This window comes from Suncus etruscus, chromosome X (genome assembly GCF_024139225.1).
Source record: "Suncus etruscus isolate mSunEtr1 chromosome X, mSunEtr1.pri.cur, whole genome shotgun sequence".
NCBI classification, from domain to species: domain Eukaryota; kingdom Metazoa; phylum Chordata; class Mammalia; order Eulipotyphla; family Soricidae; genus Suncus; species Suncus etruscus.
Window position 1 is genome coordinate 67,333,042 of NC_064868.1, and position 22,626 is coordinate 67,355,667.

Genomic DNA, 22,626 nt, shown 5'->3' on the forward strand with positions numbered 1-22,626 from the left:
TGTAAATAGCTCAAGTGCACAAGAACGCTGAGTGAATAAATAAATTATGGATACCTATTCCATAAAATTTTATGCAGATATTAGGAAATATGAAGTAATGAAATTTGCTTATACATTGATAGACATCGAGAATACCATGCCTAGTAAAATGAATTAGAGGGAGAGAGACATACATGGCATGATCACATTCATCTGTGGGATATTTAAAAAATCATAATATGAGGGCCAGAGAGATAGCACAGCGGTAGGGCCTTTGCCTTGCATGCAGATGGATTGTGGTTCGAATTCCGGCATCCCATATGTTCCCCCGAGCCCGCCAGGAGCGATTTCTGAGCAGAGAGCCAGGAGTAACCCCTGAGCACCACCGGATGTGACCCAAAAACAAAAAAAATAAAATCATAATATGAGAATAATGCCTAAAGACAATAGAAACTTTGGGTGGGAAGCTCAGTACTGCGAAGGGACTACTATGACAATAATAGTTGAAAATGATGATTCTGTGTAAGAATTGGGTGCTGAAAGGAAGTAAAGTGATATGCATGATACCCTTTCAGTAACAGTATTGCAAACAATGGTGCTTAAAGAAAGGTTAAAAACAATTCGAGGGGGGGAGGGAAGAGTGTGAGGGGGGAGAGAGAGAGAGAGAGAGGGAGGGAGGTAGGGAGGGAGGGAGAGAGCACATATTTTGTGCTCTAGAACAGGGGTGTCAAACTCAATTTACCTGGGGGCCGCAGGAGGCAAAGTCGGGGTGAAGCAGGGCCGCATAAGGGATTTCGCTTACCGAATATTCACACCAAAAAAATCGCATTAGTAAGAAAAAAATCGCAAAAAATCGCATTAAAGATTTGCATACCCCGAACTGAACTGCTCGGGGTATGCAAATGTTTAATGCGATTTTTTTCTTACTAATGCGAATAATCGCGAAGACTGCGATATTTGAAGACTGGCCGCGGGCCACAAAATGTTGTGCGGAGGGCCACGAGTTTGAGATCCCTGCTCTAGAAGCAGGCTAGGACAGGAGGGAAACTATTGGACAGAAGTGAACACTGGTGAACGGAATTAAATTTTATATGAGTGAAACTCAACTATCAACACATTTTAACTTTGTATCTCATGGTGATTTAATAAAAATACAAATAAAACAAAATTATAAAACAGCCAAATTGGTGTTAGAGAAGGTATAGTATAAATAATAAATAATTATTTAATGTTTTTTGGTCCACACCTAGCAGTGTTCAGTCTAATCCCTGGTTCTACTCTCAGGGAATACTCTTGGAAAAAGCTTGGGTAACCATAAGTGATGCCAGGGTTCAAATTTAGGCTAGCTGTGTTGAATGTGAGATCAGAAGATAATAGACTATTATCTCTACAGGGGTCTGAATTCAGGGCTGCACAATGCTGGAGACTTCCTTTTTATTTTAAGATCCATGGTTTACAATACTTTTATTTAAACACCATGGTCTACAAATTGTTCATAATGTAATTGTGTTGTGTATTCAATGTTTTAACACTAATCCCTGCCCTAGTGTAACCTTCACTCCACCATTTTCCCCAGTGACTCCCAATGGTCCTCCTTGTAAAACATAATTTAATCGTTTTCACATTACTTGTTACAACAAAACAATAAATGAGATTATAAAAATAGTTTAGGGGCTGGAGCAATACACAATGGTAGGGCGTTTGCCTTGCATGCAGCTGACCCAGGATGGACCTGGGCTCGATCCCTGGCATTCCATATGGTCCCCCAAGCCAGGAGCGATTTCTGAGCACATAGCCCTGAGCATCATCAGGTGTGGCCCAAAAACCAAAAACCAAAAAGAAAAAAAAGTTCAGTAAGAGAAAATTTGTGAAAATTGTTATATTTTATAATGGAGTTATTAATGTTATTATTTGAGGATTTACTGAGTGTTTGTTGATGGTTGAGCTTAGAGTCTATTTGGCTGTGCTTCTTCTGGACTCTGTATATTGTGGATTTTAAAGTTGTCACTCCAGGAGCTCCAGAAACTATAAAACTAGGACCATTCTTTTTTTGTTTTGTTTTGGGGTCACACTCGACAGTGCTCAGGGGGACCATTCTTGACTGCTCCTTCCCAAGTAGGCATCATATACTTCAGCCTGAAGACCATTGTACCTGTGAAATTCATCAGTTTGACAGCTCTTCTGATATAGGCATGAATCTGCAAAGCTGGGGTGTTTACATGGTAGTGGCTTATATTACTTTCTTTTATTATAGTATATCATATATAAGTATATATAATCAGTGAAATGATATTTACATTTCACAAATATGATCAGGCCTGTTATTCAGATTATAATAATAACCTGTTAACAGGTTATTATTAACCTGATTATTATCATTATAATTATTATCAGATAATAACCTGTTTTGAGAACAAATAGTAAAATTAGAAATAGTCCTCACTAATATTATATTATCTTTATAATTCTTTTTTGAAAATATAGAGTACTTCTTCCCCCATGATACCAAATTGAATCTAGGACTTCATACATGCAAGGGTGTGGTCTACACTGAATCACATCATCCTTGGCCAAGTGTGTATTGTGGTTTTAAAAGAACAGAATTTCCTTAACACCTATATTGACTTATGTTTTCCTTTTATTTACGGGACATTTACTTCTTCATTGGTCTCTAGACATTCACACAGAAAAAAAGACCTTGGTTTATCTCTCTTTGCAAAAGTAAGGGGGGAAGTCAAAGCTGTAAGTTAAGCCATGCTATAGCACTGTGAAGAAAAGAGTTTTCCAAAACATAGGAAATACTTTTAAAAGATTTTCTGAGGGGCTGAAGCGGTGGTGCAAGTGGTAGGCTGTTTGCCTTACATGAGCTAACCTAAGAAAGACCTCAGTTCGATCCCCCAGTGTCCCATATGGTCCCAAGTCAAGGGCAATTTCTGAGTGCATAGCCAGGAGTAACCTCTGAGCATCACCGGGTGTGTCCCAAAAACCAAAAAAAGAAAAAATTCTGAATACCTGACCATATGGGACGCTGGGGGATCGAACACTATACTTCCTAGATTAGTGCGTTCAAGGAAATGCCCTACTTCCTGAGCCACAGCTCCAGTCCCCAATAATAATAATCTTATTAAACTTTAATAAAATACTTACTTAATCAATGTACACTAAACACTTGTGAAACAATTCTTCTTTGAGCTTTCTGTTTTCAAGAAAAATTCAGGGCTAGAATTTCTTAATATTGCTTTTATGCCCACTCACCCCTTTCTCACCTGCAAAATGTAGCGAATTTGCTGTTTTGTAAACTCTGACAGTCCTTTAGGAATCAATGATTCAATGTCTTCTGACTTTAAGGAAAAAAAGAGGATAATATCTTGAGTAGATACACATTACTACTGAAGTTTTGTTTGATTTTACTTATTTTTAATCAAAATCATTTTCAATTGGGAGCATTATTTGCTATGAACTTTATTTATAAATTTATTAGTTGTAACTTTTAAATAATGTAGTTATAATGCATAGAGCATGCAAATAACAGGGTTTTAAGCAAAATATTGGAAACCAAGCTAATATTACATTTTTATTTTAAAGAGCACTTAAAAATTATAACATCTTAAATATCATTAAACACAAAAATTCAATTCTTTCAACAACTAGAAGATTCACTGAATTGTTGATAAATACCAGAAGCTGATATTTTAATGAGAATCAACAAAATTAATGGTTCATTTTAGGATTTAAATAGAACTTTATCAATATTAGAAATGTGATATTACTACAGTAATACTGAGAAGCTTCTGTTTTATTATTATTTTTTGTTTATGGGCCACACCCAGCAGTGTACTGGTTACTCCTGGGTCTGAGCTCAGAAATTATTCCTGGTAGGCTCTAGGGACTATGTGGGATGCCAAGTATCTAACCCAGCTAGTCTGCGTGCAAGGAAAATGCACTACCTTTTGTGAGATCACTCTGACCCTATGCTTAGGGTAATTTTAATTGAAAAACTGAAGCTAGTACTTCTTAAAGAAAATTTTGGTATAAACTATTATAATAAATATAGTGTATCAATAAATTTACAACTATTATTAATATAAAGAGCTTCCAGGGAGATAAAACAAGGGTACACATGTTTGTCTTTCATGAATCAGACAAGCATGTCACTGACAAGTTTGGTCCAAAGCACTGCATTTTTCCCTTGAGTATTGCCAGGAGTGACCCAGGAGCACAAAGCCAGGAGCTCTAAGTTCTAAGTACTGTCTTGTATAGTCAATATCCCTCTCTCCAAATAAGGGATAATACAAAAGTGTTTTATTTTAACCTTGTGTTTTTATTTTCTGTGATACAAATTACTTCTCTAGTTGATATTATATTTTGTTGAGTGCTAATGTTAACAAAATGTGCGTCTATAACAGAATACTTGAATAATTTGTTTGAAGTTTTGGCCATGTATAGGAGAGATAGTACAGGAGTTAGGACATTTGCCTTGCACTTGAACAACAAGGGTTCAATCTTTGGCATCTCATATGCCCCCCAGTTCAACAGCAATAATCCTTGAGCACTACTGGGCATGCCCAAAAACCAAAAATGCAAAACATTTTAATGATAACGTGACAGTTGTTAACTTTTTGTAAATGAATATCACTTATACAGTCATTAGATGATAATAATGGTTATATCATTGTAAATATTAATAATCTCTTCCATGAGTTATTACTTTTAATTTAGTAATGATTCCAAGTTTATTTTTAATTAATAAATTTAATTTTAATTTTTAATAAATAAATTTAATAGTAATATTTTCTAGGGCCAGAGAGATAGCACAGTGGTAGGGCATTTTGCCTTGCACGCAGCTGACCCAGAAGGACCCAAGCTTGATCCCTGCTGTTCCATATGGTCCCTCAAGCTAGGAATGATTTCTGAGCGCATAGACAAGACTAACCCCTGAGCTTCACCCAGTGTGGCCCCAAAACCATCAAAATAAAATATTTTCTAAGTTTAAATATAATAATAAACCTGTGTTATCAACTATGTAATTTTCAATGATTTAGCTCTTACCTCATCTGTCAATTCAAAGTCCTGTTTACTGCATAAATAAAAAAGAAGATAGTAAGCCTTAAAAATGTTCATGTTGGCATACAAATGTTTATATTGTATACAAATGTGAGTACTCTATTTTATCTTAGGCATTTGGGGGGATTAGTTGTTTTGTTATCAAGATTTCATCACTTCCTTTTTATTAAATCATCAAGAGATACAGAGTTAAAATTTTTTTGATATTGAGTTTTATTCAATGTTCCAATGCCCATATCTAGTTTTGATAAATATCAAAAGCAACAATTCATAATTCAAAGGAAAAATTATATTAAAATGCTATTTGACAAAAATAAAAATAAATTGTAACTGCTATGTGAATGATAAAAAACACAAAATTTAAAAAATACTATTTTTTACTACCAAATATATTCATATAATGTTTTTAGTATCATCCATTAGTGCAAATCCACTTGTGGATACAGTTAGAAGTTCCCCATTCTTGTCAATAAATGTCATCTTGTAAATAATATGTTTGTTCTCTGTTTTAATCTCTGTTATTCCCTATATTTCTTCTGTTCAGTGTCGATCTTAACTCTCTCTACAGTATTTTAAATTAATCATAACTTGCAATAAAAAAGTTGAGCATATCATTTAACATATACTACAACATGCATGAAATTTGATTATTGCTCTTGGACTGGGGGGCATATGAGATGCCAAAGTGTCCCTCAAAATACTGGATATAGAGATCCTGGAGATAGATTAGTGACAAAAGCCTTACAAGTGTTTGACAGCAAGATTGATCTCCCCCTTATATAATGTGGTTCCAGAAACTCTGCTGTTTGGGACTCTCAGTACCACAACAAAGTATGTGATCTCTTGACTGCACTTCAGCCAAGTGTGTTTGAACACTACAGATAAATTATGAGACTTCAAATGAGCACATACTAAAGAGTATTATTCTTGTAGAGCACATGTGCAAATATCTCTACTAAAAACATAATTCTCTAATGCATCATAAGTGTGTGTGTTCAAGATCAAAAATTCTATTTATATGTGAGTACTCCAGTCATTAGAACTACAACAGCTGTAGATGTTTAAATAGAAAATAATTTTAAAATGTTAGCACATTATAATATTTTGATAGTGACATCAAAACAATTATATATTTATAAAATATACCTTCCTCCAATTTTCTGTAAATGTTCCAGTAAGCAGTGATATAGGTCTGTATTTTTACGAGTAAGATCAGCAAGCAACTCTCCAAAATATTTGGGGTCCAATTTTTCAGGGCCATCATCATGAATTATCACCTGTAGAAAAATATTAATAAAAATGGTGTTTCTACCTCACAGATATATTTATGTTAAACTTTTAACGAATGTAATAACAGACAACTTCCCCACCTCCACCCCACACACCACTTTTGTGTTGTAGGCTGCCTCTCAAAGAGGCAGTGCGAGGAAACATGTGAACAGTGGTTGGAGACAGAGCTCCATGTGGTTGCTCCTCCAGATTTTACCTTCTTAAATAAACTAGCCCTGACCATTAAAAAAAATAAAAGTACACATGATGCCAGGGCAGCCTCAAAGAACAAAAGCAGTGCTGGGAACAGCTAAGAAAGTTGTGTTACCAGAAACAGGAGTCTGGCCCTGATTTGGTTTCTCCTCAGCAGGGCTAGGAATTGTGGAATGCTGTGTGAACCAGTGGCCAAGCTTGGGATGTAGACATTAATGCAAAGGGAGTGAGCAGGATGCAGCAGAGGGTGCTGCCATTAGGCCAAACAGGCAGCTGTGTCTAAGCTACTAGATGGCTAATTCTAGGGAAACCCAGGAGGCAGGGTTCTGCATGACTGTCAGGGAGTGCTGCCACTACTCAAGGCCACAGGGTTCAGTGTGTCAGGATTCTAAACTACAGGCTTGGCTCAGACCCTTTTTTACTCAGGACAAAGACATATTAGATCAGTGCTTCTCAATTATTTTCTGTCATGCCTCCCAGGAAGAAAACATTTTTCGCCCCCCCCACGCAACTGTAAATAGTATCTTTATTAAAAAATCTTTAACCAGCAAAACAAAAATATATAAAAATAATTTGAACTGATTTTTTTAATCGGAGGTGATGTCTGGATTAATGGCTAAAATGAGCACGTTTTGCAATGCATAGCTTTTTGAAGCGGGGTTTGAAGCAGGACACAGCAACTCTCAGCTCCAGAGACATACAACCACCACACTGCCAAGTTCACAATGGGAAGATAATGCAGAATCCCACACACTTAGTGAATGAAGATAGTTACAAGGTTTTTCGTTGATTTTGAGTTATACCATGCTTTAACACCCATTTCATCCTCAATTCATATTTCCTACAACCATTCTCCCTAGTTTCCCTCCAGATTCCTGGCCTCCTATTCCCATACTGTCTCTGATAGACATTTTTTTTCTTCTCTCTAAGTATTTCCTTTCATTCACTTGGTTTCCAAGACTGTTACTGATATCACTTTACAGCATTTGAGCACTCAGTTTTATACAGAGTGATTATTTCCAACTATCATTGTCATAAAATTATCTTCTTTGCCATAATTTCATTTCCCCACTTTTTTTTTTTGGTTTTTGGGACACACCCAACAGTGATCAGGGGTTACTGCTGGCTCTATGCTCAGAAATCGCTCCTGGCAGGCTCTGGGAACCATATGGGATGCCGGGATTTGTACCACCATCCTTCTGCATGCAAAGCAAACACACTGCCTCCATGCTATCTCTCCAGCCCCTCATTTCCCCACTTTTTGTGGCAAGTTTTCTTCTATGAACTAGTCCTCCATAAATGAGTGTGCACATTCTATCTATACCTCTCCCTTTGACTCATTTCACTCAGCACAATACTCTCCATAGCCATTCATGTATAAACATATTTCAATTCTTCATTCTTATTAATATCTGTATTGTATTTCATCGTGTGCAAGTACCACTGTTTTTTACCCTTTCATCTATCTTGGGATTGTTTCTTGATTCTGGTTGTTATACATAGTGCTCAAATGAACATGGAAATCCAGATACCTTATCTGCATTGTTTTTGGGACTCTAGGTTATATGCCTATATACCACATGGTTTCAGGTCTGATATCAAGCCCTTTAATCCATTTGGATTTGACCTTTTTGTATGGTGTTAGATGGAGTTCTTGAGTTGGCATGTGGCTGATGAGTTTTCCCAACACCACAAGTTGAAGAGGCATTCCTTGCTCTAGTTTGCATTTATTGCTCTTTTATAGAAGATTAATTAATTTTATTCTGGTTAACATTCTCTCAATATTCAAGTTTATTCCACTGTTCTGAGGATTTGTACTTATTTCAATAACACTGTTTTAATGACTATTGCTTTGCAGTACAATTTAAAGTTAGGCAAAGTTTGCTTTCCTTATTTTTTTTTAATTTTTTTTTTATTTAAACACCTTGATTACATACATGATTGTGTTTGGGTTTCAGTCATAAAAGGAACACCACCCATCACCAGTGCAACATTCCCATCACCCAAGTCCCAAATCTCCCTCCTCCCCCCCCAACCCCCGCCTGTACCCTAAACAGGCTCTACATTTCCCTCATACATTCTCAATATTAGGACAGTTCAAAATGTAGTTATTTCTCTAACTAAACTCATCACTCTTTGTGGTGAGCTTCCTGAGGTGAGCTGGAACTTCCAGCTCTTTTCTCTTTTGTGTCTGAAAATTATTATTACAAGGGTGTCTTTCATTTTTCTTAAAACCCATAGATGAGTGAGACCATTCTGCGTTTTTCTCTCTCTCTCTCTGACTTATTTCACTCAGCATAATAGATTCCATGTACATCCATGTATAGGAAAATTTCATGACTTCATCTCTCCTGACAGCTGCATAATATTCCATTGTGTATATGTACCACAGTTTCTTTAGCCATTCGTCTGTTGAAGGGCATCTTGGTTGTTTCCAGAGTCTTGCTATGGTAAATAGAGCTGCAATGAATATAGGTGTAAGGAAGGGGTTTTTGTATTGTATTTTTGTGTTCCTAGGGTATATTCCTAGGAGTGGTATAGCTGGATCGTATGGGAGCTCGATTTCCAGTTTTTGGAGGAATCTCCATATCGCTTTCCATAAAGGTTGAACTAGACAGCATTCCCACCAGCAGTGGATAAGAGTTCCTTTCTCTCCACATCCCCGCCAACACTGTTTATTCTCATTCTTTGTGATGTGTGCCATTCTCTGTGGTGTGAGGTGGTATCTCATCGTTGTTTTGATTTGCATCTCCCTGATGATTAGTGATGTGGAACATTTTATCATGTGTCTTTTGGCCATGCGTATTTCTTCTTTGTCAAAGTGTATGTTCATTTCTTCTCCCCATTTTTTGATGGGGTTAGATGTTTTTTTCTTGTAAAGTTCTGTCAGTGCCTTGTATATTTTGGAGATTAGCCCCTTATCTGATGGGTATTGGGTGAATAGTTTCTCCCACTCAGTGGGTGGCTCTTGTATCCTGGGCACTATTTCCTTTGAGGTGCAGAAGCTTCTCAACTTAATATATTCCCATCTGTTAATCTCTGTTTTCACTTGCTTGGAGAGTGCAGTTTCCTCCTTGAAGATGCCTGTAATGTCCTGGAGTGTTTTGCCTATGTGCTGTTCTATATATCTTATGGTTTTGGGGCTGATATCGAGGTCTTTAATCCATTTGGATTTTACCTTTGTACATGATGTTAGCTGGGGGTCTAAGTTTAAGTTTTTGCAAGTGGCTATCCAATTGTGCCAACACCACTTGTTGAAGAGGCTTTCCCTGCTCCATTTAGGATTTCCTGCTCCTTTATCAAAAATTAGATGGTTGTATCTCTGGGGAACATTTTCTGAGTATTCAAGCCTATTCCACTGATCTGAGGACCTATCCTTATTGCAATACCATGCTGTTTTGATAATTGTTGCTTTGTAGTACAGTTTAAAGTTGGGAAAAGTAATTCCTCCCATATTCTTTTTCCCAATGATTGCTTTAGCTATTCGAGGGTGTTTATTGTTCCAAATGAATTTCAAAAGTGTCTGATCCACTTCTTTGAAGAATGTCATGGGTATCTTTAGAGGGATGGCTTTAAATCTGTATAATGCCTTGGGGAGTATTGCCATTTTGATGATGTTAATCCTGCCAATCCATGAGCAGGGTATGCGTTTCCATTTCCGTGTGTCCTCTCTTATTTCTTGGAGCAGAGTTTTATAGTTTTCTTTGTATAGGTCCTTCACATATTTAGTCAAGTTGATTCCAAGATATTTGAGTTTGTGTGGTACTATTGTGAATGGGGTTGTTTTCTTAATGTCCATTTCATCCTTATTACTATTGGTATATAGAAAGGCCATTGATTTTTGTGTGTTAATTTTGTAGCCTGCCACCTTGCTATATGAGTCTATTGTTTCTAGAAGCTTTTTGATAGAGTCTTTAGGGTTTTCTAAGTAGAGTATCATGTCATCTGCAAACAGTGAGAGCTTGACTTCTTCCTTTCCTATCTGGATTCCCTTGATATCCTTTTCTTTCCTAATCGCTATAGCAAGTACTTCCAGTGCTATGTTGAATAGGAGTGGTGAGAGAGGACAGCCTTGTCTTGTGCCAGAATTTAGAGGGAAGGCTTTCAGTTTTTCTCGATTGAGGATAATATTTGCCACTGGCTTGTGGTAGATGGCCTTCACTATATTGAGAAAGGTTCCCTCCATTCCCATCTTGCTGAGAGTTTTGATCAAGAATGGGTGTTGGACCTTATCAAATGCTTTCTCTGCATCTATTGATATGATCATGTGGTTTTTATTTTTCTTGTTATTGATGTTGTGTATTATGTTGATAGATTTACGGATGTTAAACCAGCCTTGCATTCCTGGGATGAAACCTACTTGATCGTAGTGGATGATCTTCTTAATGAGGCATTGAACCCTATTTGCCAGGATTTTGTTGAGGATCTTTGCATCTGCATTCATCAGTGATATTGGTCTGTAATTTTCTTTTTTGGTAGCGTCTCTGTCTGGTTTAGGTATCAAGGTGATGTTGGCTTCATAAAAGCTATTTGGAAGTGTTTCTGTTTGTTCAATTTCATGAAAGAGTCTTGCCAAGATTGGCAGTAGTTCCTCTTGGAAAGTTTGATAGAATTCATTAGTGAATCCATCTGGACCTGGGCTTTTGTTTTTCGGCAGACATTTGATTACTGTTTTAATTTCATCAATGGTGATGGGGGTGTTTAGATATGCTACATCCTCTTCCTTCAACCGTGGAAGATTATAAGAGTCCAAGAATTTATCCATTTCTTCCAGGTTCTCATTTTTAGTGGCGTAGAGTTTTTCAAAGTAGTTTCTGATTACCCTTTGAATCTCTGTCATATCAGTAGTGATCTCTCCTTTTTCATTCCTGATACGAGTTATCAAGTTTCTCTCTCTCTCTTTCTTTGTTAGGTTTGCCAGTGGTCTATCAATCTTGTTTATTTTTTCAAAGAACCAACTTCTGCTTTCGTTGATCTTTCGGATTGTTTTTTGAGTTTCCACTTCGTTGATTTCTGCTCTCAGCTTTGTTATTTCCTTCTGTCTTTCTATTCTTGGGTCCTTTTGTTGAGCATTTTCTAGTTCTATTAGCTGTGTCATTAAGCTACTCAGGTAAGCTCCTTCTTCCTTCCTGATGTGTGCTTGCAAAGCTATAAATTTTCCTCTCAGTACTGCTTTTGCTGTGTCCCATAAGTTCTGAGAGTTTGTGTCTTTATTGTCATTTGTTTCCAGGAAACTTTTTATTTACTCCTTGATTTCATCTCGGACCCACTGGTTATTGAGCATGAGGCTGTTTAACTTCCAGGTGTTAAAGTGTTTCTTCTGAATCCCTTTGGAGTTCACAAATAATTTCAGAGCCTTGTGGTCATCGAAGGTAGTCTGCAAAATTTCTATCCTCTTGATCTTATGGAGGTATGTTTTATGTGCCAGCATGTAGTCTATCCTGGAGAATGTCCCATGTACATTGGAGAAGAATGTGTATCCAGGTTTCTGGGGATGGAGTGTCCTATATATATCCACTAGGCCTCTTTCTTCCATTTCTCTCCTCAGGTCTAGTATATTCTTGTTGGGTTTCAGTCTGGTTGACCTATCCAGTGTTGACAAAGTCGTGTTAAGGTCCCCCACAATTATTGTGTTGTTGTTGATATTATTTTTCAGATTTGTCAACAGTTGTATTAAATATTTTGCTGGCCCCTCATTCGGTGCATATATGTTTAGGAGAGTGAATTCTTCCTGCTCTACGTACCCCTTGATTAATATAAAATGTCCGTCTTTGTCCCTTACAACCTTCCTGAGTATAAAGTTTGCATTATCTGATATTAGTATGGCCACTCCAGCTTTTTTATGGGTGTTGTTTGCTTGGATAACTTTTCTCCAGCCTTTTATTTTGAGTCTATGTTTGTTCTGACTATTCAGGTGCGTTTCTTGTAGGCAGCAGAAGGTTGGATTGAGTTTTTTGATCCATTTAGCCACTCTGTGTCTCTTAACTGGTGCATTTAGTCCATTGACGTTGAGAGAAAGAATTGTCCTGGGATTTAACGCCATCTTTATTTCAAAATTTGGTGTGTCTTTTGGGTAGTCTTGTCTTAGATTAGGTCTTTCAGTTTTTCTCTTAAGACTGGTTTTGTGTCTGTGAAGTTTCTGAGCTTTTTTTTGTCTGTGAAACCATGTATTCTTCCATCAAACCGGAAAGTGAGTTTTGCTGGGTATAGTATTCTGGGTGAAGCATTCATTTCATTCAGTCTTGTCACAATATCCCACCACTGCTTTCTGGCATTGAGCGTTTCTGGTGACAGGTCTGCTGTAAATCTCAGGGAAGCTTGCTTGAACATGATTTCCCCTTTTGATCTTGCTGTTTTCAGAATTCTGTCTCTATCTGTGGGATTTGTCATTGTGACTAGGATGTGTCTTGGGGTGGTTTTTCTGGGGTCTCTTTTGGTTGGTACTCTTCGGGCATGCAGGATTTGATCACATATATTCTTTAGCTCTGGAAGTTTCTCTTTAATGATGTTCTTGACCATTGATTCTTCCTGGAAATTTTCTTCCTGGGTCTCTGGGACTCCAATGATTCTTAAGTTGTTTCTGTTGATCTTATCATAGACTTCTATTTTCGTCTGTTCCCATTCTTTGACTAATTTTTCCATTGTCTGCTCATTTGCTTTAAGTTTTTTGTCCAATCTCTCCTGCTGTATGGAATTGTTATGTATCTCATCTTCCACAGCACCAAGTCTATTCTCAGCTTCTGATACCCTGTCCCAGAGCTTATCCATTTTGTCATTCACTTCGTTTACTGAGTTTTTCAGTCCTGTTAGTTGACATGTTATTTCAGTTTGGAGTTTTGTCATTTCTGTCTTCATATTTTCTTGGTTCTTATTAGTGTTCTGTTCAACTCGATCCATGGTTTCTTGGAGTCTGTTGAGCACCTTCCATATTGCTAGTCTAAAGTCCTTATCTGAGAGGTTGATTAGTTGTTCAGTCATTATCTGGTCCTCAGAATTGTCATCTTCATTCTCTATGTCTGATGCTGGCCTGCGTTGTTTCCCCATTGTCACACTTGTATTGTGGGTTTTTCTACGTGTTGTAGTGGTATTCATTGTCTATATGATGTAGGCAGCACACTCCTCTGGCTCCTCCCTTTCTGGATGGGCTGACTTGCCTCTAAGGGAGGGGAGTCCTCCGTGGATGAAGCCTCACACTGGGACAAATCTTAGGCCCGAGCATGCAACAGAGAAGACAGTCCAGAGAGAAATGTTTGCTTCTGTGATATAGCGCCGTTCTTAGTGTGATTTTTCCTTCTTGTTGCAATGGAGTTCTTTCCTTAGAAAGAGTGCACGGCCGCGTAGCGAAGCGGAGCGGCCGTGCTCCTCTGAGCCTCTTTTTGCCCCACTCGCAAGAGTTTCACGCAAGAGGACAGTAGACAGACATAGACAGGTCACACTCACAGTCTTTCACAGCTGAGCCCCACTGGGCCGGTGTACTTTTGTGGATTTTCCCCGCCTGGTGTCACACACAGGGAGCCAGCTTTTGCAAAGGTTAGCCAGTTTTTATGCTCTGAAGTCCCTCCCTGAAAATCGCTTTCCTTATTTTTTTCCCTAAGGGTTTCTGTAGCTATTCGTGGGTGTTTATAGTTCCAAATGAATTTCAGTAGTGTTTGATCCACTTTGAAGAATATCAAGGGTATACTTAGAGCAACTGCACTACATCTGTACAGTGCTTTGGGGAATGTTTAATTTTAATGATGTTAATTCTTCCAATCCATGAACAGGGTATGTGTCTCCATTTCCTTGTGTCCTCTTTTATTTCTTGAAGCAGGGTATTGTGGTTTTATTTGTATAGGTCCTTCACCTCTTTAGTTAAGTTTACTCCAAGGTATTTGAGTTTCTATGACACTTATGTGAATGGGATTGTGTTTTGATTTTAATTTTAATTTTGATCATATTGGCTTACATATCTTTCACGGGATTGTATTTAATGCCCATTTCTTACTATCACTATTTGTGTATGAGAAAGCCATTGTCTGTTAATTTTTTAGCTTTCCATTTTTATGAATTTATTCTTTCTAGAAGTTTTTTGGTAGAGTCTTGAGGGTTTTCTACATATTGTATCATGTCATCTGCAACCAGTGAGAACTTGACTTCTTTCTTTTCTATCTGGATGCCATTGATATCTTTTTCTTGCCTAATTGCTATGCACATACTTCCATTACTATGTAAAATAGGAGTGAAAAGAGGGAGCAGCCTTATCTTGTACTAGATTTTAGAGAGGCTTTTAGTTTATCTCCATTGAGATACTATTTGCCATTGGCTTGTGGTTGATGGCCTTGACTATATTGAAAAAAGTTTCCTCCATTCTCTTCTTGCTGATGATTTTTATCATGAATGGGTATTGGGACTTATCAAATACTGTCTCTGCATATATTGATATGATCACAAGATTTTTGTTTTTCTTTTGTTGATATGGTGTATTAGGATATTTGAATTTTGTATATTAACCATCCTTGCATTCCTGGAATTAAACCTACTTAGTCGGGGCCAGAGAGATAGCACAGTAGTAGGGTGTTTGTCTTGCATGCAACTTACCCGGGAGGGACCTAGTTCAATTCCTGGAATCCCAGATGGACCCCCAACCTGCCAGGGGTAATTTCTGAGTGCAGAAGCCAGGAGTAGCTCTTGAATGCTGCTGAGTGTGGCCCAAAAACCAATTAACCAACCAATCAATAAATAACAAATAAAGTTAAAATAAAAGAAACATATTAGGTTATGATGTATGACCTTGATGAGGCATTTGATCCTATTTACTAGGATTTTGTTGAGGATCTTTGCATCTGTATTCATCAGGAATATTGGTTTGTAGTTTTCTTTTTTGCATCTTCTTTGTCTGTCTTTGGTATCAGGGTTATGTTAGGTTCATAAACACTATTTTGTAATGTTTCTGTTCCTTAAATTTTCTGAAAGAGCCTGAAAAATATTGGTAGTAGTTCCTTTTAAAAGTTTTGAATCCATCTGATCCTGGGGTTTAATTTTTGGGAAAAATTTTTATTTATCCTTTTAATTTCCTCAATAATGACGGTTCTGTTTAGATGTACTATATCATCCTGATTGAATTGAGTACTCTTAAAATAGTCCAAGAATTCATTCATTTCTTCCAGGTTTTCTTGATTTGTGGCATAGTTTCTCAAAGTTGTCTATGTTTATCCTTTGAATCTCTGTAGTATCTTTAATGATTTCCCCCTTTTCATTTCCAATTTGGTTTATTAAGTTTCTCTTTCTCCACATCTTTGTGAGTGTGGCTAGTGATTTATCAATCTTGTTGAAACTTTAAAGAAACAACTTTTCCTTATGTTGATCTTTCAGAATTTTTTTGAATTTCCACTTCATTGATATCTGCTCTAAGCTTTGTTATTTCCTTCAGCCTACTTATATTTGGTTCCTTTTGTTGATCATTATTAATTTATATGATGTGTCATTAACTTCTTTATATAGATTCATTCTTTCTTCCTGATATGTGCTTGCAAAGCTACACATTTTCCTCTTAATATCGCATTTTCTGTGTCCCACAAACTCTGTTTCATTGAGAATTTTTTGACATTTATTTCCAGGAATCTTTTGATATCCTATTTAATTTCATCCCTGTCCCACTGATTGCTCAGTACTGAAGTATTTAATTTCCAATTGTTAAATTTTTATCCTGTGTCTTTTTGTAGTTCAGTGCATGGTGATCTGAGAAAGTATTTCATAAGATTTCTATTTCTATTTCTATTCTCTTCATTTTAAGGAAGTATGTTTTATGGGCCAATATATTAGGTATATTGAATAATTACCCAAGTGCTTTGCAGAGGAATGTGAATCCAATTTAGGGGGCTATTGTGCCACCAATATATCATATTTATCTCCTGCTTCCTTCCCCAACTTCTGCCTGTCTCTAGAGCAGTCAATTTATTTCTCTCTCTCATTCTTTCCTTTTTCATATTGGTACTGTTTTTTGCACTAATGTTAATAAAGAGGTGTCTTGTATGTCACTTTCTCCCCTCTCAGCACCTACTTGTCCAGAGTGATCAGCTCAAACTATCATTTTCATAGTAGACCCTTCTCTACTCTACCTGTATTCACTGTTCTTTGTGGTAAGCTTTATATGCTTGGCTGTAACTCCTGCCCCTTATATTTATTGTTGAAATTTACTTATACATAGATTGACATAGGATTATAATGCTGAGTAAAAAAAAGAAAGTAGTAGACATAGAATAATGCTACTCATTTGTGTAATGTAAGAAAAATAAGAAATAGTATGGTATAATACCCACAGAAATTAACTTTTTTCTTACCTGATCATCTCTATGGATTGATGTGCCCTGGAATAGCTCCTTTTCAGTATTTGTAGAAACTGAGTCATTTCCTATGATATTTTGAATTTGTTGACCAGAGTAAGATTGTTGGCAGTGTGGAAGATGGATTATCTGGGGCTGCTGGACAATGTGGTGGTGACATTGAATCTGAGGACAGCATTCCTAAAGTAGAAACATATTAAAATTGGATATTGAGGATAAAACATTAATCACAAAAATCCCAACTGAATATATTTTTAAAATGTTGTGTGCTAGATTCAAGAGACCCAAAATGTACTATACAAAATAAGCTTACAATGAAAAACACCAAAACACATAGTAATCAAAAAGGAAAAGACAAAATAAGTTACCAGAAAAAAAGAAAAATGCACAAAATAAAAGAATACCATGACTTTTATTAAGTAAGCAATAGAAGATCATCCATAAACTATTGAACAAATAATAAAGAATGCTACCTTGCTCTCTAGCCTTTTTTCCTCCTTGCACATATATAAATTATATATATATATATATTGCCTGTAATTATTTGCTCACTTATTTCCACTATGGAGTGTTCTCTCTCAAACAACACCTTCTATCTTTATATTACCAACATCTTTCTTAATAAATTTCAATAAAAACTATATTACTTCAACAAAAAGAGAAAAAATGGCAAATTCAAAGCATTGAAGGAAATTAATTTCACAATAGTGAACTACACTAAAACCTGTTAGTTAAATTTGAGGAGATTTGAAAGTCTTTTTAGACCAACAGGAGGTGAAAACAATTGTGAGAACTAAACCAATATTGCAAAAATTATTGAAATTACTATTTATTTGAAATTAAATGACCATTTCAATAATATTCCTCCTCACATAAAAATAGTAAGCAATAATTTATTAGTAATTCTATTAATATCAATGAAATAGACTCATAAAATGCATAGAATAGCAGGTTGGATAAGGAAAATAATTTCTATATGCTACTTTGAGTTAACACAGTTAAAGCTGTAGGTTAAATACAGGTTTAGAGTGAAAGATAAATAACAAATATAGAAAAACATCTGGGAAACCTAAATTTTAACGGACCTAATGGCATTAAATAGGAAGAAAGTATTTAGAGACAATGATGGACATTACTTATCAGTTAAGGGTATAATAGATCAAGAAGTATAAACACTTGTAACATTTATGCAATATTTATCTGCTTTCTTCATCTACCTCTTCTTCCTCCTACTCATCAACTCAATCGATGTTAAATAAAACCAACACTGTACCTTTCTCTTTAGAAAAGAAATTTCGATATATAAGATACAGTGGAAAATACTACATAAGGTAGCCACCTACCTAGATAGGCCTCATTAACACATTGTTTAGTACTCAAGCATCGAAACCTATGTGTATCCTAAACTGCTCCAGTCAATATCTAACCCTGAAACCTTCATTTAAGAAGGCCCAACCCCATCACTGATAGAATGTCTAGAAACTGAGAAAATCTCCCAACTCCAATGCACTGACCCAATCTCTCTTAGTTGATTTATTAATTTTTAACCTTATTTTTACTATATTTACCTATTTTTCTGTTCTCCTCTTTTATCTTTTTCTCTTCCTGCCTCTGTTTCTTAAGCTATACTGTAGCATGAAATAATTAACGATGAGGCTGGATGGTGGAGGATACCATCCAGCCCACATGGCTCTGCAACCTCCATGCAGCCGGCGAGTTCCAGGCCCAGGTGAAATCACTCACACGCAGGCTTCAGGAAGAATCATCTTTATTCATGCCCTAACCACCACAGGTGTGTGGCCTATGTCAACCTTTTAAGCATTCAGCTATATTATGCTAGCCCTGCATCTTATCTCCTGTTAGCCATCTTCCCTTTGGGCTCCATGCGGCCCAAAGATCCAAAAACCAGGAAACCAAGCCGGGCCAAAAGAGAAACGGCAAAAGACAAAAGTGTGAGTGATTTCACCTGGGCCTGGAACTCGCCGGCTGCATGGAGGTTGCAGAGCCATGTGGGCTGGATGGTATCCTCCACCATCCAGCCTCATCGTTAATTATTTCATGCTACAAATGGCGCTCCGAACTTTGACCTGAATCCTGAACCCAACAAAACAGCGAAAATGGTGAGATTTCTGCTCTTCTGTTTCATTTTGGCTCTTTTCGGGTGCACTGAGCCCAAAACACTGGGCCACGTGCAGCCATGTTCAAACATGGCCGTGACCCCTTCTAGGGAAACAAGGGCAATTAAAACAAAAGAGGTGGAAGCTTGCATCACCTCCAGCCCAGGCTCAGGCCCAGAACTAAAACTTTGTTACAAGAAACAAAAACCTGGGCCTCTTCAAAGACTTATTAAAAGTCTAAATTGGAAAAGGAGGAGAAAAAAGACTATTGAAAATGGACTGATTTTCTGAAAATGACCTTTGGCTTAAATTTGGATTTCGACTTTGGAAATTTCGAACTGAACTTTTAGTTTAAATCACTTGGAACTCTGAACATCCAAAGTGCTCCCAGAGGGGAAAAAAGGCAGCGGTGAAGCCCCTGCGGCAAGAAGCTCCAAGCGGCAAGCTCCAAGCAGCTCGGCTCGGCTGGGATCTCGGCTGGGATCGGCTTGGCTGGGCTCAGCTTTGCCCGGAAAAGCGAAAAACCTGAAATCCTCGCTCCAGATCACAAACCGGCAGCGGAGCCTGGAACTACGGAAGAAAGCCACGTGGTAAGATCAGCGTGGAACAAAACATCTGAACTTTAAAAGTTTAAAGAAGCCACGTGGTGAGATCAACGTGGGACAAATTAATCATCTGAACTATGGTTTTAGGTGTAGAAAATTAGTGGGTAGTAATATTTTACTCATAGTTGGTGATGGGATAAGTTTTACTTAGTACTTAAAAAATAAAAATAAAAGGGAAGTCATTCAGTTTAGCTCATTTAAACATCTAATTTCTAACCACCTGCATCTTTGTCTTAAGTCATTTTCTTTATAATTTAAATGTGTTTTGTTGTCTTTCAGAGTTAATATTTTCAATTGCAAAATGTTTTACTGTGTATTTTAATGTACTTAGCCTGTTTTTAAAATGTATGTTATGCATGTATGCTGAAGTACTTGTGTATAGGAAAAATATAGGAACAGTGAAGTTCCCCCAATATAGTTTAAAAATATAGGAACATGAAAGTTCCGAAATAGTGCTTGGTAAAAAAGCATTAATAGAATTTTAGGTTACAGGTGTAAAGTATATTTTGCAAATGATATGTTTTTGAAAAGGGCTGGTATATTAATTTTCACTTTATTACGTTGGCGCATGAAAATATTTAAAAAAGGGGGAAATGTGGTGTACCCTAAGACCCACCCATTTCTGGGAGGGGTCTTAACCGGATAATAGGTGTGACCCTACCTGCAAGACCTCCCATTCCTGGGAGGGGTCGGGAAAAAGTTAGATAAGCCTGGGACGAAAGGGATTCGGCCCCGCCGTTTCTCTTTTGGCCCGGCTTGGTTTCCTGGCTTTTGGATCTTTGGGCCGCATGGAGCCCAAAGGGAAGATGGCTAACAGGAGATAAGATGCAGGGCTAGCAAAATATAGCTGAATGCTTAAAAGGTTGACATAGGCCACACACCTGTGGTGGCTAGGGCATAAATAAAGATGATTCTTCCTAAAGCCTGCGTGTAAGTGAGTCTTGATTACGCCGACTACCTGGGCCTGGAACTTGCCAGCTGGATGGGGGATGAAGCCACGTGGCTGGGGCCTAAGCACAAAGGCCTCCATCCACCGCCATCCAGCCCCATCGTTAATTAATTAATTCTACACTATACCTAAGCTAATTATTTATCTTTATTCACCCAGTTCTTAAGAGCTCAGACCCATCCTATTAGGGTCAGACCTCTAACAACAGATCACTATTGTATGTTTTTTTGCACATAGAGAGAGGACTCCTCTATGAGAGCCAAACCTAAATTGTAAACAATTCATGCCTAAAGTGTATATAGCACCTCCTGCCCTCCTGTATACTACCTCTCCTCCCCCATTCAGAAATCCTACTATCCATTCACACCACATTTCCAATCTGATATCTCACCTTATTAACGCTTTTACCCTCAGTTCTTAACCCATTAGTTATCAAGACCGACCTCCTGCCTCAATAAGCCATCATCCAGCTCCCAAGCAAATGGACGCCCACTCAGCCCCACATCTCGTCCCCTGGCAAGAATCTACAGCTAACACCCCTGCTGACTCATACTCTGTGGCCCTCCTTCTCATCCCCCAAATGTGGACTGTTGTTTGATACCAGACTCAGTTCCAGAAGGTTCCCTAGTACAAGAACTTTATCAGAGCCCTTTCTGCTGCAGATCGTTTCTCATTCTTAACAAGACCAGGGTGTGTGATGAAAATATGCTCTGGATTCCACCACACACACACAAGAAAATGTCAAACTTCTGGAAATATAATCAAAGACTCTATCCTAGGCTTCATCCTAGGATTCGGGCAAAAACCAAGACCACCAACTACAGAAGACTGATTAAAAAAACAGTGATGAAAAAGAACTTCTGGAACTGTAAAGAAAGACTCCATCCTAGACTTCATCCTATGACATGTGTAAATACTAAGATAACTAGCTACAGAGGCCTGGTTTTATCATCCACTATGGAGCGGAGAGTTTCCAGACACTACAAAATGACCTAGGGGAGAGTAAAAAAACATGTACAGAGCTTGTGGCTATACCCATGACAGTATACTTCAAGGGCGGAGAAACCCTGTATCTCTTAGGCCAGGGGAATTCCCTTTCTAATTTCCCCAATTTTTACTGTGCCTATGCAAAAATATATCACAAATTAATTTATTTATGTAATTGTTGTTGCTTGTTTATTTCTTTTATTTTCCTTATTTTTCCCCTGTGCTTTGATTCATCTTTATTTCGGGAAAGTGTTAATGTTTGTTTATTGTCTTTATTGCTGTGGTGCTTTTTGGGTTTTTTTTTTTTTTTGGTCTGATTTTTTTTTGTATTATTTTTGTTTTCCTTCCTTTTTCCTTTTCTTTTCTTAAACTGATTTTTATAGTCTTTAGATGGGCTCCTTCCGTTTTTTGTTTGTTTGAATTTTTGCCCCCTCCCTCTTTTTTTCCTCTTTTCTTTTTTTCTTACCTTCAAACAGAACCACATAACTTGAACCATCTTGTTCTGCCTCACAAATTGAGAGGAAATAATAGAGGGCAACAAGACCAAACAGTTTGTTTGTTGTTTTTTTCCCTGTGGGTTTTCTTTTTTTGTGCTTTGTTTTGATTTTATTTCAGGACCGTGGTTATTGTGTGGTTGTTGTCTTTAATGCTTTTTGAGTTTTTTGTTTGATTTTTTAAAATTTTTAACTATTGTTGTTATGTTTTTCTTCCTTTTCCCTTTCTTCTCTTAAATTGATATTTATAGCCTCTAGAAGGACTCCTCCCATTTTTTGCTTGTTTGATTTTTGCCCCATTTTATTTTATTTTTTTTCTTTCCTTCAAACAGAGCCACATAATTTGAACCATCTTGTTCTGCCTCACAAATTGAGGGAGAAATAAAGGAGGGTACTAAGACCAGACAACCGTATGAACATTAAGTAGAAATATAAACCGATCAGACTTAAACACCAAATCCAAAGCCAACTACAACACAATTGATATCCAATCTACAACAAGCTAGACACAGAAGTGTCCACTTATACTAGCAACCTGGGGGGCTAAGGAGGGGTGATATGGGTTGCATGCTGGGAATAGGGGTGGAGGGAGGACAACATTGGTGGTGGGATTGCCCCGATTCAATG

At 37.3% G+C, this 22,626-nt stretch overlaps 2 protein-coding genes across 2 annotated transcripts in view; one reads left to right on the top strand and one right to left on the bottom strand.

The window, feature by feature from the left end:
- PCDH11X (protocadherin 11 X-linked) overlaps window positions 1-22,626 on the top strand; it is a 1,221,358-nt gene that overhangs the window by 265,440 nt on the left and 933,292 nt on the right. The gene's annotated exons all lie outside the window — the stretch shown is intronic.
- POF1B (POF1B actin binding protein) overlaps window positions 1-22,626 on the bottom strand; it is an 81,523-nt gene that overhangs the window by 19,603 nt on the left and 39,294 nt on the right. Inside the window, exons 5-8 of the mRNA XM_049766919.1 lie at window positions 16,845-17,027; window positions 6,190-6,320; window positions 5,029-5,056; window positions 3,246-3,320 (exon numbers count right to left, since the gene is read on the bottom strand). Coding sequence (XP_049622876.1) covers window positions 3,246-3,320; window positions 5,029-5,056; window positions 6,190-6,320; window positions 16,845-17,027 — 417 coding nt within the window. The remainder of the gene's footprint in view (window positions 1-3,245; window positions 3,321-5,028; window positions 5,057-6,189; window positions 6,321-16,844; window positions 17,028-22,626) is intronic.